This window comes from Colossoma macropomum, unplaced genomic scaffold (assembly GCF_904425465.1).
Source record: "Colossoma macropomum unplaced genomic scaffold, Colossoma_macropomum, whole genome shotgun sequence".
NCBI lineage: Eukaryota > Metazoa > Chordata > Actinopteri > Characiformes > Serrasalmidae > Colossoma > Colossoma macropomum.
In genome coordinates, this window is record NW_023494803.1 from 7477975 (window position 1) to 7495062 (window position 17088).

At 44.7% G+C, this 17088-nt stretch overlaps 2 protein-coding genes across 3 annotated transcripts; one reads left to right on the top strand and one right to left on the bottom strand.

Moving 5' to 3' along the window:
* Positions 1 to 419: 419 nt before the first annotated feature.
* On the bottom strand, positions 420 to 7394 carry LOC118823343. The gene is made up of 3 exons (XM_036592876.1): positions 7312 to 7394; positions 982 to 1420; positions 420 to 859 (listed from the first exon to the last, which is right to left on the bottom strand). The coding sequence occupies exons 2-3, from the start codon at positions 1277 to 1279 to the stop codon at positions 468 to 470; spliced, it is 690 nt and encodes a 229-aa protein (XP_036448769.1). The 5' UTR covers positions 1280 to 1420; positions 7312 to 7394; the 3' UTR covers positions 420 to 467.
* Positions 7395 to 8470: 1076 nt separating this feature from the next.
* zbtb8a (zinc finger and BTB domain containing 8A) lies at positions 8471 to 16646 on the top strand. Of its 2 annotated transcripts, XM_036593410.1 has the most exons (5): positions 8969 to 9040; positions 11142 to 11274; positions 11893 to 12746; positions 14058 to 14227; positions 15739 to 16646. In XM_036593410.1, the coding sequence occupies exons 3-5, from the start codon at positions 11921 to 11923 to the stop codon at positions 16048 to 16050; spliced, it is 1308 nt and encodes a 435-aa protein (XP_036449303.1). In that variant the 5' UTR covers positions 8969 to 9040; positions 11142 to 11274; positions 11893 to 11920; the 3' UTR covers positions 16051 to 16646. The 2 variants fall into 2 exon arrangements, with proteins under 2 accessions (XP_036449302.1, XP_036449303.1); XM_036593409.1 differs by lacking the exon at positions 11142 to 11274 and having other exon boundaries at positions 8471 to 9040.
* Positions 16647 to 17088: the final 442 nt, after the last annotated feature.

Consider the following 17088-nt stretch of genomic DNA (forward strand, 5'->3'; position numbering starts at 1 on the left):
GCACTGGAGCCCACACCACCTCTGCTACTGTTCCAGCCTGCACCAGCACCGCAGCCCACACCACCTCTGCTACTGTTCCAGCCTGCACCAGCACCGCAACCCACACCACCTCTACCACTCCACCCTACACCTCTGCCCCAGCAGACTGTGCCACCGCCACCATTTCCGCCCATCCAACTGCCACACCTTCAGCCAGTCCATGATCCTGAAGGGAAAGTGTGGAGCAGGACCACTCAGTGGAGGAGGAGAAAGGCAGCCGAGGCCTTGGCGAGGCAGCAGGGTCTCCATATACCACCTCGCGTCACCCACACGCACTACATCTGTTCCCAGTGTGGGCAGCCGAGGACAAGGCAGTTTGGGCATAGCAGGATGGGAAACAGATTTTTCTGCTCTACAGCAGAGGGGAAGACTGTGGAGGAGTGGCGGGCTGAACAGGGACATTAAGTTTATAATTAGTATGTTTTTGATTATTGATGGCCACACAGCTGGCATATTTGGTAGCCAGGCCTCTTTCTTTCTTTCAAGCTAATTCCCAGCTCCTCAGCCTCCTGTTCCTTTTGCCTTCTCCTCTTCATGTTCCAGGCTGTGCTTTTTGGGATGCCTCTTCCCTTATTCTCTCCAGCCTTCCTCCTCTGCTCTGTCAGCCAGTCATGGGCGCTCTGGCCAGAGGTGTTAGAGCAGAAACTTGTGCCCTTATAGGTGGCATGGCCAAACTCCAGCCTCTTTGGCTGTCCACACAGGTTGCAGGGGAGTCCAGCTGGGGCCTGCTGGTGATGGACCGTTCCAGCTTCCTCCAGGATCCTGTTGTCTTCCTCCACAGTCTTTTTTCTCCTGTACACTGTACATCTGGTCACAGGAACTGAGGTAAACCAAAGCACAGCATAAAATTTAATCTCACAAAAGATCTCATAAGCGATAACAACATGCAAAGGGGAACAAAGTGACAGTAATTCAAAAAAAGGCTCTGCTAAAATGCATTACCTGGTTTAGATCCCTTCCTCCTCCTTTTCTTGGCCTGAGCAGACTGGGCCCTCTCAAGCTCTCTCAGAAGCCACATTCTGTTTGCCCTCTCTGCTGCAGAGATGACGGGCGGCCAGTGGGGAGGGCAGAATGGAGACGCTCTGCTGTCCTCACCCTCTGTCTGCCTGCCACCTGAAGGGGTGTGGGGCCTGCTCCTCCTGCTACTCCTGCTACTCTTCTGACGTTTTTGAGCAGAAGCCTCAACAGTGGGGATCCACTCAAGCTCTCTCCTGGCCTTTTTTCTTCTTTCCCTCTCCATTATGGAGATGACGGGTGGCCAGCGTGGAGGGCAGAATTTTGCTGCTTTTTTTTCTCCCCATCGAGCCTCAACACCTCCGCTTTCATTGCGTGCAAATGTCCATCCGGTCTGCAGTGGACCTGCCTCAGCCACCCAATGTAACTGTGTGACACAAAAAAAATGTAAATAAATTTAAAAAATACACACAGAAACATGCATGACTGAAATGAAATGTTTAAAAAAAGCAAAAAGAATGATTTTCAGTTTTATTTCATATAATAACAATATAATACAAACAAACTACACATTTTAATATTATATGAATTACGGTTGAAAGGATCATTAACAGGCTGAAAATACAGTCATTATGAAATAATGAAATAATAATAATAATTATAATACCTTCTGTCTTTCAATCTGGGTGATGCATGGATCCTCCGGATCCTTTCCTTCTGGCAAACTGTCAGAGTTTTCTTTGATTTTATAATCATTATGTTTTTAATTGTTGATATTTATGTACAATTACAAAACTTTATTCAAATTTCTATTGTTGTTGTTTTATCAGTTGTATTATTACAATTCAACAGTTTAAATTGGCAGTGCTTATAAGTAATTGTGTGTATCTATACTATTTTAAATTATATAACTAATATTCTTATTATTATCCATTAAGCTTTTATTATCTACTCATGTAATAAGCAGTGATACTTTGTAAATAAATGAGAACTTAGCATTACCCTGCAAATAAATAATTTTGTGTTATTTAAAGATGTTTTGTATTTCTCTAAAATAATTAAATTAAAAAAAATGTAAGCACAGATTATATATATATATATATATATATATATATATATATATAGATACACACACACACACACACACACACATTATATATATATATATATATATATATATATATATATATATATATATATATATATATATATAATGTGTGTGTGTGTGTGTTATATATATATATATAAAAGAACAGCTTAGGTTATAAGAATAAAACACAGGGTATGGTGAATTTTCGGATAAGAAATATTTACAAGTTTTGAGGCTACTGAGGTTATACTGGTCAAGCTTTTCTTTAAGCCTTCTTTCCACTCTCCTTTGTGGCTGCTTTTGCCTGGTCTGCAGCACGTTGCTCTGCAAGCCACAGTTCAACAGTCTTTCCCTCGTGGGTTGAGCAGAAAGGGACCCCCTTGTAACAGCTGTGACCCTAAGCATTTTGGCGTGGCTAGCCACAGAGGTGGCATGTAGCAAAGGGGGGCCTTTTCCTGTACTTCACAGGAATGCCCTGCTTCTCCTCTGCCTTTTCTTTCTCCAGCCTTTTCTTCATCCTCCACGCGGTTGTTTTCGGGATGCTCCTCAGCTGGTCCTGTCCAGCCGCTCTCTTCTGTTCGGCCAGCCAGTCTGAGACACTACGGCCTGCAGCTTTGGAACAAAAGCTTTTACCCCTGTAACAGCTGTGGCCAAACTCAAGCCTCTTTGGCTGGCCACAGAGCTTGCAGAGGGGGACCGTGGGGTGCCGCCGGCGAGGGACTGTGCCACCTTCCTCCTGCACCTTCTTGTCCTCCTCCATTCTCTTCTTCCTTCACCATGCAGTAGCCCTAGGGACCCTTTCCATGGCCGCTTGAGCGACCGATGGTGGCGTCGGCAACACTGCCAGGGAGGCTGATGGAGGGAGACCTGACCAAACGCAAAAAGAATGTCACAAAATAGCCCAAAGCAATGCTGTAAAAACAGAATGAATTAAGACTGGTAATAAAAAGGCCTGTCAAAATACAATACCTGGTTCAGACAGATTCTGAAGCACAGGCGGCCACTTGGAAGGGCCTGGCAGGAGCGAGGAGTGCGCGGTTGCAGAGTGGGGCCTGCTCTGTTTGGCCCTGGACTGGAGTTCTGGGGAAGTAGCCTGGGCAGCACTGGCCCTCTCAAGCTCTCTCCTGAACCTCTTTCTCCTCTCTCTCTCAGTCACTGAGATGACTGGTGGCCAGTGTGGAGAGCAAAACTTGTTGTGTCTCTTCTTCTCCCTGTCCAGTCTCTCGACTTCTGCCTTCATTGCTTCCATAAAACCGCCAGGTCTACAGCGAACCTGCTTTAGCCAGCAAATGTAACTGTAGTAAAAGAAAAGCACAAAAACAAACAAAAACGTGAGAAATGATCACCTCTAGGAAGCAATCACTGAAATGACTAAAAACACAAAAAAAAATACTGTACGCTCGAAAAAGAGATATAGGAATATAAATGGCATAGTAATAACGGATCATTTCAGACAAAATGAGTTAAAAACAGGCAAATGAATGACATACTTTCTGGCCTTCAAAGTGCTTAAGGCATGGAGCCTCTGGAGCTTTTCCTTCACATTACCCGGTAGCTGTTTCATGCTGAAACAAAAAAAAAGAAAAAATAAATAAAGAAATGAATGAAAACAGGGAAAAAACAGAAAAGCAAACGAACAAAGAAGCACATCACGCACCTTGAAGCGAGAGCGATTCCTTCACCGTCTTTCTCAGCTGGGCGCTCTGTCTTCTCTTCGCGGTGGGGGGGAGCACAGGTGAACCGCGATGCTCCGCACCTCGGTTCAAGTTTGCCGGCAAACCCCGAAGCCACGCCTTCTCTCGATCCCATTGGCTCAGCTGCTGGCGAGGACCGCCCCCTTAAGAGGGCAACGGCGCAGCGCAGAGCCTGTGGGGCCCACCACCGCTGAGCCCGGAGCGGCCCGCAGTGTTTTTTCCGCCTTAAGGCAAAATAAACTTATCCCGACCTCTTCGGCCCGGTGCGTTCGCGGGGGGCCCACGGGGGGGCCCACAGAGAACATTAGGGCCCAACTTGTGGGACAAGTCAGTGGAGATCTTCTCTGCATGCTTCCTGGATCTGGAGGCATGCGGTTCCAGCAACGTGGGTAACTTAACCCCAATTGTCGTCTCTGCAGACCTGATGATGCGTTGCGGTCTGTGGAGGTCATGCTTGGTGGCTGAGCTGCCCCACACTGTGATGGACGTGGTGCGGTTCTACACAGCCATCACAGAGTCTGTCATCACCATCAGCTCCTGGGGCAGGTTGAACTTCCTCAGCTGACGCAAGAAGTACATCCTCTGCTGGGCTCTCTTGATGATGGAGCTGTCCCACTTCAGGTCCCTGGTGATTGTTGTGCCCAGGAACTTGCAGGACTCTACTGCCACCACAGTTCTGTTCCAGATGGTGAGTGCGGGCAGGGTTGGAGGGCTCCTCCACTGTCATCTCCACTGTTTTGTTGTATTCAGCACCAGGTTGTTGTGGCTGCTCCAAAGGACCACCTGATCAACCACTCGTCTGTAAGCAGACTCGTCACTGTCTCGGATGAGACCAATGACTGTAGTGTCATCTGCATACTCCGAGGTTTTGACTGAGGGGTCCGTGGAGCTACAGTCATTGGTGTATAGAGGGATGAGCAATGGTGAGAGTACAAAACCCTGTGGAGCGCCTGTACTGATGATCTGGGTGTTTGAGGTGAACTTTCCCAACCTCACCTGCTGCTCTCAGTGAGGAAGTTGGTGGTCCACTGGCAGGTGGGGGTTGGCACGCTGAGTTGGAGCAGTTTGTTGTGTAGCTGTCCTGGGATGATCGTATTAAAGCCTGAGCTGAAGTCCAAGAACAGAATTCTTGCATACGTTCCAGGGTGTTCAAGCAAGAGTCCCATGTTCACTGCATCGTCCACCGACCTGTTTGCCTGGTATGCAAACTGCAGGGTGTCTGGCAGATGATCTGTGATGTTCTCCAGATGGGTGAGCACCAGTCTCTCCATATCATTCAATGTTTTATTGATGCAGTTTTCAGTTACATTTTCACTATGTTCTGTGAGCTTTTGGGAGGACTAAAATGTCTGCATGCAAAGCCGTACACTGAGTCATTCTTTTAACATTCAAGTCAGGGGTGGATATTGTACCAGGCCACCTTGGAACTACTTCTCCTGTCTACCATTAGAGTCCTTGAACACATAAATATTATGTGGATGTTTAGGTTACTTTCAAGCAATCACAAACCTACAAATGTTTATAGACACCATATAAACTGACTAACAGGGAGCTCTTTAACATCATGGTTACAGCTATGAATGCAAATGTATTTTTTCCTGTCTCACACTCAGCTTCCACCTCGCCCTCAGGCCTCACTTCTAAAATGTCCTTCTGTCTCTACCTGCTCTACTGTGTCTTCACTGTTTGAACCATAGATATGCATACCTAGATGCCGCGCTGGGTCCAGTTGGGCACGTCAACCGTGCCATCATTTTAGGGCGGTCAACATCGCTGCTGGACTGCACTCTGTACCATTACAGAGCGGCAGTTTGAGAAAGGCACTGTCCAATATTATACTATTTCAAGAATATTGCTCTCAGAAAGCGGGATGGGATTATATAACGGAGGGAACGCAGCGATCCACGCTCAGGTTTGTGTGATGCGCATTGTTTGTGTGATGTTTTTGTGTAGATATGGCCGTGCGGTTGGTGATGCACAGAGAACCTGTTGATGTGATTGTTTTTCCTCTGGTTTTATATTAAGCTTATTTCACTGAATAGTCAATTCAGGGGATCTTAACTTCATGTAGTAGTTATTTATTTACAGTCATGGTATTGCTTTGTAGGTAAAGTATAGCATTCCTTAATCCTTGTAGATATCCATAATAGATTAACGTTAGCAGCTTCTTGTTCGAATTTTCCCGTTCCACCTTAAATGGTGCAGCTTCAGGCACCAGAAAGTTAAGGTGAAACGGGAAAACTCGGAAGAAGCTGGCGAATAAGAAGACATACAGCTTCGTCCTTCTTACTGTGTTTTGGGAGGGTTATTTTGTTTATATGTGTATTAAGATTAGAAGTGATTCACATATTGATGGGTTTGCTGATGTTTCTACCGGAGCTCGAGCTAAACTCGGTGCGGACAGCTAATTAGCACGATCAGTCGTTAAAAGAAATAAAAGCTACCGAGAGCAGTCCGAGCAACCTAAATTAATCTATGCCTGGGGATTATAACAAAACAAATTTGGTGAAAATCGGTTGAGTAATAAGGAAGTTGTGGCCGCTTTAATCATAAGAACTCGTCATTTCTCAATACAAGTGCATTTATTCACAAGCGGATCTTGACCGCTCCAACATGGCGGACGCGCAGACGTATCGCCTCACATAGAGAACAACAGGCAAGGGGGCATCTAGGTATGTATAACCAGAGCCGGTTTATGAGGAGCCTGCCCCCCCCCGTTATATCAAAAACAGGACTGTTAAACAGCAGAGGGCGCCCGCGAGCGAGTCCTCAATGAATGGGAGTGAATGGAGCTCAACGGCTAAAAACGAAAAGTTCAAACAGTTTCTAATCACTTACCCAGAACGTTTCTTTAATTTTAGAAAGTAGAAGGATGTATTTCACTAAAAAACAAAGAAATCTTACCGATATATTTACTTTTTTCTACAGCAAACGGGTTTAGAGCAGCAGAAGGCGGGCTTTACTGCTAGAGCGTGATGATTGATTGGCGAGCGGAGCAGCTCATTGGCTGTTCGCGCTCACTGACGTCATGAACGTACATGAGGCGCCGTTTTAAACTCCTATAACTCGAGTTTAAAAGCTCTTACAAATATAACAGCGCTGTTAAAATGTTTTATGCTGCTCTGTGTTCATGAAATGATTATTTTACATTAAAATTGTTTAAGTATTTATAAACTATGATTTTGATCAAATGCTCCTTATTAACCCATTCATTTTGGACTCGCTCGCGTTTAAGAAAACCCAACCTGAAAGATCCGGTTTTGCCTGACTTCCTGCACGACTGTTTGGATAAAGAGCAAATATATAACACTTCTCCTCTTCATTTTGGAAACAACTATAGAGCAGAAAACAAACATCATGGCACCACTACAATGGGATTTCTGCGTTAGCTAACTGGCTAACACTATACATGTACCTAGATATATAACGTATTTCGTAATGCAACACGTTCTCAATATCGCTGGCCTGCATGACTGTTAGTATATACAACTAACGTAGCACACTTAGACAGATTTGACCAAACATTTTACTCACCTTTCCCTCTTTTTGTTTGGTCTCTTTGGCGCTTTCTACTCCACAAAGGAAACACGGGCCGTCACCTAAAAGGGTCCGACTGGAAAATGTGTCCTTAGGTTTGTGTGCCGCTTTGTCACTGCGCGTTCGCGACTCACTGCTCATTTGGGGGAGAGGGTGGGGGAGGGGGAGAGGGTGGGGGTGGGGGTGGGGGAGGGGAAGGGGGAGGGGGGGGCAAGCTTGTTGTCCCAGAGGCACTGTTATCACTCTCTTTACTAAAAACAATACATTGAGATACATTAAAGCATTGAAAGAGATGCCGAATTTGTGCCAGAATTTAATACAGTCCGCCTTGAAATAAAAGGCATGATTATATTGCTTTCCACCCTCCAGTACCTCAAACAACTTTAAATCAATGTAATGGATTTTTAACTTCTGATTTCGGAAGATTTTCTGCCTGTTACTGTTTATAAGTGCAGTGTGTTGGATTTAGGAGCATCAGTAAGGGCGATTCAGCGCCACTAAATCGTTTACATCATTGTAAGCACAGGTGAGTGTTCAGGGGTAACATTAGATTCGATTCGACTTGACTCAAATTGACTGTAACATGTGCCACTGATGAATGTTGAGGGCTGGTCAGTATTTTGGTCATCAGTTATTTAATAATAACCTCTGTGGCAAACGTAATAACAAATGTAATTTATTTACATATTATAAACGCGTGTGAATGTTTAGAACGATTCGATTCGGTTCGAATCGACTCTGCAGTGTTCGGAGCTGATGACTTTCCCCGCGCGGGAGACTCCGTGTCACTGTTTTTTTGTGTGCAAACATCAGTTACGGCCTCGTTCTGGAGAAACTGTGGCTCGTGCGAGCAGAAAGCAGGCCTGTGTGGAGGCTGTGGTGGGACGCTTGGGTTTTAAAGGGGAACTCATTCAGAGTGGTTTGGTGTGAAATGGTTCATCTGCAGAGAAACTTACAGACTCAGATTTCTTTAAAGTGGTGGTGATGGGAACCAGGGGTCCTGACGTCCACAACACAAATATAGCCATTTTATTTACTATCCAAAACCACCAGTGAGCCTACATGTATATTCTGAGTTTTTATATGTGATGTTGATGATGGTAAAATAGTGATAACCTGAAAAAAATATTTTTCTTTGTGGACTATTTTTGCCTTCATTTATCTCTCCACCATGAATAATGGATTAAAATACGTCTTAGACCAAAAACTTCTCAGACATTAGGCAGCGTATATCTAACCACTTCGTTTAATATGTTTCTGTAAGGGACATTTACGGGTGGACGTCTGGTTCCTATCACCACCACTGTGAACAATTCTGACTCTGCAAGTTTCTCTGAAACGGAGCATTTTACACCAAACCTCTCCGGGTGACTCTGCTTAGAGCATAACCATTTAATTTTACAGCAATTTTGAAAAATCGGTGGAGTTCCCCTTTAAGTGGCTCCACAGCCCTGGCGGGCTCTCTGAACACCCACGTCAGCAGGAGCCGTGTGGGGCTTGTGTGTGTGTGTTTGTGTGTGTGTGTGTGTGTGAGTGTGTGTGTGTGTGTTTTTCCCCTCACACACAAGCGGGTTTCGGTCTTTCGGGCTAAGCAGGAAGTGATCAGTTAAAGCTAGAGGGGTGGGAAAAAACCTCCACCACGACCAAAGTAGCCGAAAGACATGGAGATGGTTTGCGAAAGTGGGACGTGTAGACCGTATCGGACACCGAGCGAGCCGGGTCGTCAGTGAGTATGTTGTTTTGTATGAGCAGAGGGTCGGAGGACGGAACAAAACCCGCAGAAACGGGGGGAGAGCCAGTGGGGCGCGGAGGGATGGAGGGAGGGAGAGAGGGAGGGCGAGAGGGAGGTGGGTGGCGGGCGGAGGTCAGGGAAAGGGAGTCAACGGGCTATGCGGAGCTCCGCGCCCGGGGAGAGAGCACCGCCGCGCCGCTGCGCAGTGCAGGCGCTCCCGCTGAACACGGGGGGCTAACCGCGGGCTCTGGGAGCGAGCCCCGCAACCTGAACCGCCCCGGGCGTGGTGCTCCGCTTTTAACCGCCCTCCTCCAAACCTCGAAGTCTTTATTTCCTTTATTTCTGCGCTAAAAGTCGAAATGTCAGCCTGAGAGGCGAGGACGTTGCATTTTCTTCCCCTCTAGAACAGAAAAGGGGGGAGAGGTCGAGGGGCTCAAGTCAGCTTCTCATTCGCCAGCTTCTCGGTCGAATTTTCCGTTCCACCTTAAATAGTGCAGCAGTTACATTCTGGCGTTGCACCATTTAAGGTGGAACGGGAAAATTCGAGAGAGAAGCTGGTGAATATGAAGCCAACTTAAGCCTCGCATGGGGCTTTCAGGGCTACCGTTTCCACATCATTATCTCTTTTTCTTCTTTAACCGCTTCGTTTTTAACTGTTGGAGGAAAAAGGCACGACGTCCACAGACGGGTGTAGCCTGGTCTACCGGACGGACGGGCGTTTATGTGCTCATTTCTTCGCTATATTAACCTCATTTTTACCTCAGAAATATTGTAAATAATGACAAAAACAAAAAATAATACCATTAACTCACACCTTTAACTGAAAAAACGGAGCCTAAGATATGCTGTTTTGCCTGCTTCCTTATGAAAAAGCCTGTGCTAGATAACACTTATATAGAAATAAAATGCTCGCCTTTTGCTGCCCGTTTGACGCTTCCTACCCCCCTTTTTACCCCCCACCCCAATTCTTGTTACCCGTTGGGAGAAACCGGGGATGTGGGCGTTTTATTTTCCCCACCCGTATTCCGACACGCCGCGCTAGGATTGGCTGGCAGTCCCACACTCATGCGTCATGATTGGCCAATAGAGTCCCTCCTCCTGACGTAGAGCCAATCTCAGCGTAGGAGGGTGGGGCTTTCCGGAATACGGGTGGGAAATAAACAACACGGGGTGTGTCTCCGTTTCTTTTCCAGAGCCAGCGCTTGATTGACAGGCGTTTCAGCCATTCAGAGCACAGGGTGTCTTTTTTCCTTTCTAAGGGAAACAAAGGGTTTGGGGAGAGTAGGGGATGACCCAGAAATGGGCTACTCGGTTAAATTATGGCCTAAATTTTGGAGCACATCGTCAGTGTATAATGCAAATATATAATATAATGCAGTGAAGTACACTTGCATGCATGAAGAATTTATATAGGTGGAATCATAACTGGGCTATGCAGAGTACTCATAGCAAATGAACAAATACTCTTAATTTTAGGATTATTTTACTTTATTAGGTATGGCCTAGTATGTTGCTTAACCTTTTTCTTACTGCGATCCTTTTTTGACATTATATTGCATGACCCCCTTTGCCAAGCCCCGGTTCTGGCCACTCCCCCCGAATCCCTTCCACTCCACACCCCCCCACACCCCCCCCCAACAACACACCAGTATACACATCAAAGAAATTGCAGAAGAGCAATCAAACAGCAAGTCTACTCCCTTACTGGGCCTGCATCCCTTAACTGACTGGGACACCTTTCAGTGGTCACTAGCTGTCAACTTCTTTTTTTTAAGTCAACGTTAACCTGTTTCCCATCCATATTGTGACGTATTCTCTCCCTTGGGAAGGTGGGAAGGGATTGGTAAACATGATATTATTGGTTAATTTTATTTTTTCCAACCTTTCTGGTGCACGATGAAATCATCAAACCTCAGAAGACATTTTGGAAGTGGGCAAAAGTCACCACACTTCAATTAAGGATTATAAGATTGCTAGAATTATGTCTTTTAAGTGGTGTAGAATGATGAACTGTGCTTAAAGGGGCACTGTGACCACACTGAGAAATGTTCCCATTAATATATCTATCGTAAACATGCCTATTTGCCTCTTACAGCAGTGCTGTAGTGATCTCTAGAATGAGGTTTTCCAGTTTAAAGGCTCCTTATGATGATGTATCTTGAAGGTGGAAGTAAATTCTAAAAGACTTCAAGTGCTTTGGGGTGGATACTGATCAACGGCCGATTGAGGTTAGTGCTGTACCACCACAGATGTATTTCTTGGCTGTAGATTAGTGGCTAGCAGTCAGGATTTGTTGAGTGCAGTAGGAGTTCCCAATAATTGCATGATGTATTAGCGTAATGCATGCTGGGTATTGTAGTGTAGTGATGGTGACAGAATGACAAAAAACATGAAAATGTGAATTCTGTCAAAGCGATGAGGTCGAGGGATGCAGAATACTAGATGACATATTAAATGCTAGTTTTAGTCTGGAGTGCCCCTTCAATATGACCAGAGACCAAAACTAACAATGGAAAAAGGGTCAATTTTGATATCAGTGATTAAGCAGCAGTGTAGGTGCATCTTTGCAGGATTTAGTATTCTGGCTTAGGCTGGATCAGAGATGCTCTTGCGAAAGAGAGAGATATCTGGAGATCTCCCTGGAGTCCTGTGCTCTCTCTCTCTAGCACAGATTCGCAGGCTGCTGGTTTTGACTAATATCACTGTCTGTTTTGTTGGTCTTAGCGTTTGCATTATTTACTTTACTGGGCAGAAATGATTTGTCTAATGAAGTCACATGGTATGCAAATATTGCATCATTTTTGCTGACGTGCATTAAAAGCCCGGTGCGTGTTTATTTATTTCAGGCCTGTTCACAGATGGACGAGCGCAGACATGTCGGCCAATCACCAGAGCTGCCTCCTGAAGCAGCTGGACCAGCAGCGGCGCCAGGAGCTCTTCTGCGACTGCAACGTGCTGGTGGAGGGACACCTTTTCCGGGCGCACCGCAACGTCCTGTTCGGCAGCAGTGGCTACTTCCGCATGCTGCTCTCGCAGGGGGCCAAGGACAGCCTGGAGCCGGTCAGCGCCTCCTTCGACGCCTTCAGCCCCGACATCTTCACCGTCATCCTGGACTTTGTGTACTCGGGCCTGCTGGAGCTCAACAGCACCAACGTCATCGAGGTGATGTCGGCCGCCAGCTACCTGCAGATGGACGACGTCATCGCCTACTGCAAGTCCTTCATCAAGTCCTCACTAGAGATCAGCGCCAAGGAGGACGACAGCCGCTACCTGTGCCTGTCTGATGGCAGCCCTCCGCAGGACGGAGGCGAGCAGGGCTCTGAGGAGCCAGTGGCCTGTGAGGTCAGCACGGGCGCTCAGAACATCCTGTGGGACCACCAGGAGGACACCCAGACCAAGTATGAGTACCCTGGAGAGGTGACCAGCCCACAGACGTCGGCCCTCCCTCAGAGCCCCTCGGCCCAGCCCGGTCTGGAGTCCGGAATGGAGGAGGACCAGACGGTGCAGTTCACGGCAGTGGTCCCGGAGGCCAGGAGAAGGGGAAACAGAAAGAGAACAGCCACTCATCGCTATGCTCCAGACGACAGTTCACCTATTGACCTCCAGAGGGCAGCAGCAGCCGCGCACTCTGCACAGAAAGCGGACGAACTCTACGCCACCATGCCCACTATCGTAGGGGTGGTAGGAGTTTTCAATAAAGGTAAGATTGAAGGACCATATTCTATTTTTTTCAGTCAGAGACCACCTTTTATTTCATTTCCAGACAGAACACCCTTAAATTGTAAGTTATTTATGTTTCAGCATTGGGAAAAAAATTACACAGAGGCCTCAACAAAATAATAAATATAATATGAAATCTTTCAGCATTTAGTGTTACTGGGGACTCGCTTTCAGTTCTTCAAACAAATCTGCAGGGATATTTTTTTCAGACTTCCGAAGTTCAGTCTTAGAAGTTGGTTTTGCATTTTCAACTTCTCACAATCAAAGTAATCCCAAACACATTCAGTGATGTTGAGGTCTGGACTTTGGGGTGGTCAGTCCATCATTTAGCTTCTTTTTTGATGTGTCCGTCTCCTTTTCTCAGTGAGAGCTTCTTGACAGCTACACATCCTTTCAGACCCATAGCGCTGAGTTGTCTTCTCACAGTTGAAGGATGGACAGAAACACCTGTGGATGTTTTCAGATCTGAAGCAGCTTGATTTTCTCCTCTCTCTCAAAGATGAAAGCTTTAAGTGCTGTTTATCTGATGGGGGGCAGTTTGGGTGTCTATCAGGTCTTCCAGGTGGTTGTTAGGAGTCTCATTTTCTCTGTATCTTTTAATCGTTTTTTGAATTCCAGATTTGGAAAGACATGTTTTTACTTATTTTCCTTGGATTTTCCCCTTTCCCCTTCATTGTCCAAGTGGATTATCTTGCATCTAATTATTAGATATATTCCAGTTTGACTGGAAATTAAATAAATGATGGGTGCTCTCTGGCTTTACTGTATACTGTACTGTATAGTGTTTACAATGACCATCTCCCAACCTCTCTTTATGCCTATGAATTATACAAGCTCTAGCAAACGCTGATTACATAGCTAAAACTGTGGCAGTTATCACTAACATTAGCTGAGTTACCAGTAGTATGGTAGATTAATGGCTATGGGTAGGTTAAATGAATGCACTGATTGCGCGGTCACATGTAAATATGTTCATGGTTGTGACATCACAGCAATGCTAAATTCAAACTGGCCTGTTTAGTTTCCATATATGGACCGTATGGAAGGGGGAGCCAATAATATATTTTGTTTACATTGTATATCAAACCATAAAAAGCTAGAAAATGTTGGTTTTCGACTCCCATTACTGAGTCTATCTGAGTCTAGTTTACACCGGTCATCCTTGATTCTTCCATTTTCTTGCACTGTCATGACCACTCTTTTCTCTTTTATCTGTTCTTCTGCTCATACTTTATCTCCCCCATCTTAATGTCTCTCTCTCTTTCTCTCTCTATCTCTGTCTCTCTCTCAGACTCCAGCCCCTCAGTGCGCTTTAAGTGCCCGTTTTGCACCCACACAGTGAAAAGGAAGGCAGATCTGAAGAGGCACCTGCGATGTCACACAGGCGAGAGGCCATACCCGTGCCAGGCCTGCAGCAAGCGCTTCACCCGCCTCGAGCACCTCCGCAGCCATTTTGAAACGGTGAGGAGTGCTGCTGGCATCGACCGGCACAGTGTGTACTGTTTCTTACAGAGGTTCCTTCTGAAAATCCAACCCAATATAATGCATTATTCACAAGTGCAGGCCACGCCTGAAACAAAACAGATTTGACAAGGTTTTAAGAGACTGAGGATGCAGAATTGTTTTGGCTAATGGCATCTTGAGGGCTGACAAGTAAACAGAAAACAGGGAGGAGACAGAGTGGTGGTAGGTGCAAGAAAGCAGTTTAGATAATTGCACAAGTAAGCGGGTTTGCATATGGTTAGATGGTCTGTCTCTCAGATTTAATTCCTTTTATGTAACCTCTATGTGAGGCCAACACTTCAGTTCTCAACACTCATAACTACAAAATTTATGTAGTATTTCCAGTGTAGATACCCAAGAATAAGTGTTAATTAATGATTAATAACTACACAATAAGCCTGTTTAAGAAGAGGTTAATTAAAATACAGTGCTGAGGAGACCACCCTTCATTTATTAATATCCCTGTCTGCAGTTCATTGTTCAGCAGATCTTTCTGAGGAGATTAAATATAAGATAATCCATTTGCATAAGGAAGGAGACAGTCGAGGGAAAATAAGTAAAAAAAAAACAAAAACAGGAGTTTCCAAAACTACAGTTCAAAAAGTGATTAAAAGATATAGAAAATGGGACTCCTAACAACATGAAGCCTAGAATTAGGAATTCAGTTTAATTAGGAACCTATAACATAGCTATGATCACACATGGGTCACCATAATAGTATCAAAACAAAGCTAAGGCCCAATCCCATTTCTTATTTTTACCCCTACCCCTCGTTTTTGAGTGTGACCTCGCCCCTTGGAACTGAGTTACAAGGGGTCGTGGTTGTAATCTCTCCTATGAAATGGGACCCTCAAATAAAAAACAGCATTACTTCATTAACAGCTACTAGTGCTGCTCTGTAGGTGACCCTGCCAGTCTGCAGTGACAGCAGAGGAGGGTAAAGTTCAGCTCCTCACTGCTGGGCTTTAGTTACATTTAGGGCATCATATGCCTTCAAAGAGGGGGGCAACTATTTATTATTGTCCACCCCTAATTCTTCAGTGGGAAAATGTAACCTAATAACACTGAGCTTCTGAACGACGTGTAGTTGAATTAGACCAATCAGAAGCAACCAAACAGCCATGTGAGGTGTATATGACGCCCACAGCTAACTGGCAGTGTGGCATACTATGTTCAGTGTCCAAGCTTCAAGCCATATACAAGGTGTATATGGTGGTCTTCTCAGACAAGAAAACAAGCCAGAACCTCAATTTAATTGCAATTTTAATCCAAGTCACAAAATAGTTAAAAAAAATAGTTGCAAAAGTTATGGCACATTTTTATATTTTATGTCTTATTTTCTTCTCGATATGTTAAACTCCTGTTTCCTGTAGAGTATATGTTAACTAATCATGGCATTTCGACCAGGTTGTCCAACTTTTGCATACATCTGTATAGCCAGTAAACCCCCTCTGCCTTCCTCCCTGCAGATCCACCAGGCACGGAAGCTGGTGTGCCGGAAGTGTAAGCGTCCAGTGACGGAGCAGAGCGGCCGTGTGGTGTGTGAGGGGACCCGCCGATACCGGCTGTGCAGGACGTGCATCCAGGAGAGTGGCCTGCTGACGGATACCACCGACACCAACGGAGAGGAACCAGGGCTTCTGCTGGGCGTTGAAGAGGACCTGGACGAGAACAGGGACATGGCCTGGACGATGGACGACGACGATCTGGCCGAAGACTCTGGAACTGACCTCATCATTCAGGAAGTGGAGGACAGCGATGAGGAGACCGCCGCAAAGTGAACAGTGCGGGTGGATGTGTGGACAAACAAGCGACTGGTGCCAATTTAAGTTCACATCTTGAGTTTTTTTTTTGAAACTCACCTGTTTGAATCAAAGGAGAAAAAAGGATTTCCATTTTGAAACTGTGTCTAAAAGAGCTCTATAACAGTAATACTTGTATAATTGTGTAATATAAAAATGATGTAAATAGATTATTTCAGTAATACAGTTGGTTAAATTATAATTATTTACCGTTATATGGGACAGATGATCATGCAATGTTATATTTTGCAAAATACTTGATAATTTTTCAGTTGTTTCCTGCAGTTTTAGTTGACATTTGAAAAAAAAATGCTTTGGACTTGCTTATTTTATCTAAACCTGTCCGTACCTTGCCAAATAATCTAGCTACTTATAAAGATTCTCATGGATATGACAAAAAGGGAAGTTCTTGAAACGAAGTGTCAAGGATTTGTTTTTTCAAAGTGACTTTTTCGAAGTGACTCTTCATTGAAGAGTTTGAACAATCAAGTGTCATTTTTATGTGTGTCATTTCAGTTTTGTGGAGACCAATTTTGCACTGTATCATTATGTATCATTATAATTTTTTATCGTTCTGTAAAACCATTATTATGTTAATTTATTATATTTTTACGTTTTTTAAGAAAATATATACATTTATTATTGCCTTTGTTATACACCTGAATTAAACCTGAATTAAATGGTTACAATTTGAGGTACTTCAAGCATCACTCGTCACTGCAGGCTGACATGACGGGTAAGCAAATCAAACAACTTTTCTATTGAACTGTGAAGATAATAGACAAAATGTACTAATGAATAAACTGGAAACCATAAGTTACCTTGTAGAGATTAGTGATACGACAAAAAATAGAATATTGAGATACTCCAAGAAATTGTCACAATACGCAGTATGCCACAATCTGATCAGTTGGAACTGAGAAAAAAGCACCAGGAGTGATATGTTTTAAAAATGACCACCATTTCTGAGGGCTTAAGTGATATCATATGCTATAATAGAATAAAAATTAATACATA

Bases quoted from the DNA above. Each gene is read 5' to 3' on its own strand.
- LOC118823343 (XM_036592876.1), bottom strand. From the start codon at position 1,279: ATGGAGAGGGAAAGAAGAAAAAAGGCCAGGAGAGAGCTTGAGTGGATC. The intron at 860-981 runs GTAATGCATTTT...GGTTTACCTCAG, and splicing joins GAGGAAGGGATCTAAACCAG to TTCCTGTGACCAGATGTACA.
- zbtb8a (XM_036593409.1), top strand. From the start codon at position 8,976: ATGGAGATGGTTTGCGAAAGTGGGACGTGTAGACCGTATCGGACACCG. The intron at 9,041-11,892 runs GTGAGTATGTTG...TATTTATTTCAG, and splicing joins CCGAGCGAGCCGGGTCGTCA to GCCTGTTCACAGATGGACGA. The intron at 12,747-14,057 runs GTAAGATTGAAG...TCTCTCTCTCAG, and splicing joins GGTAGGAGTTTTCAATAAAG to ACTCCAGCCCCTCAGTGCGC.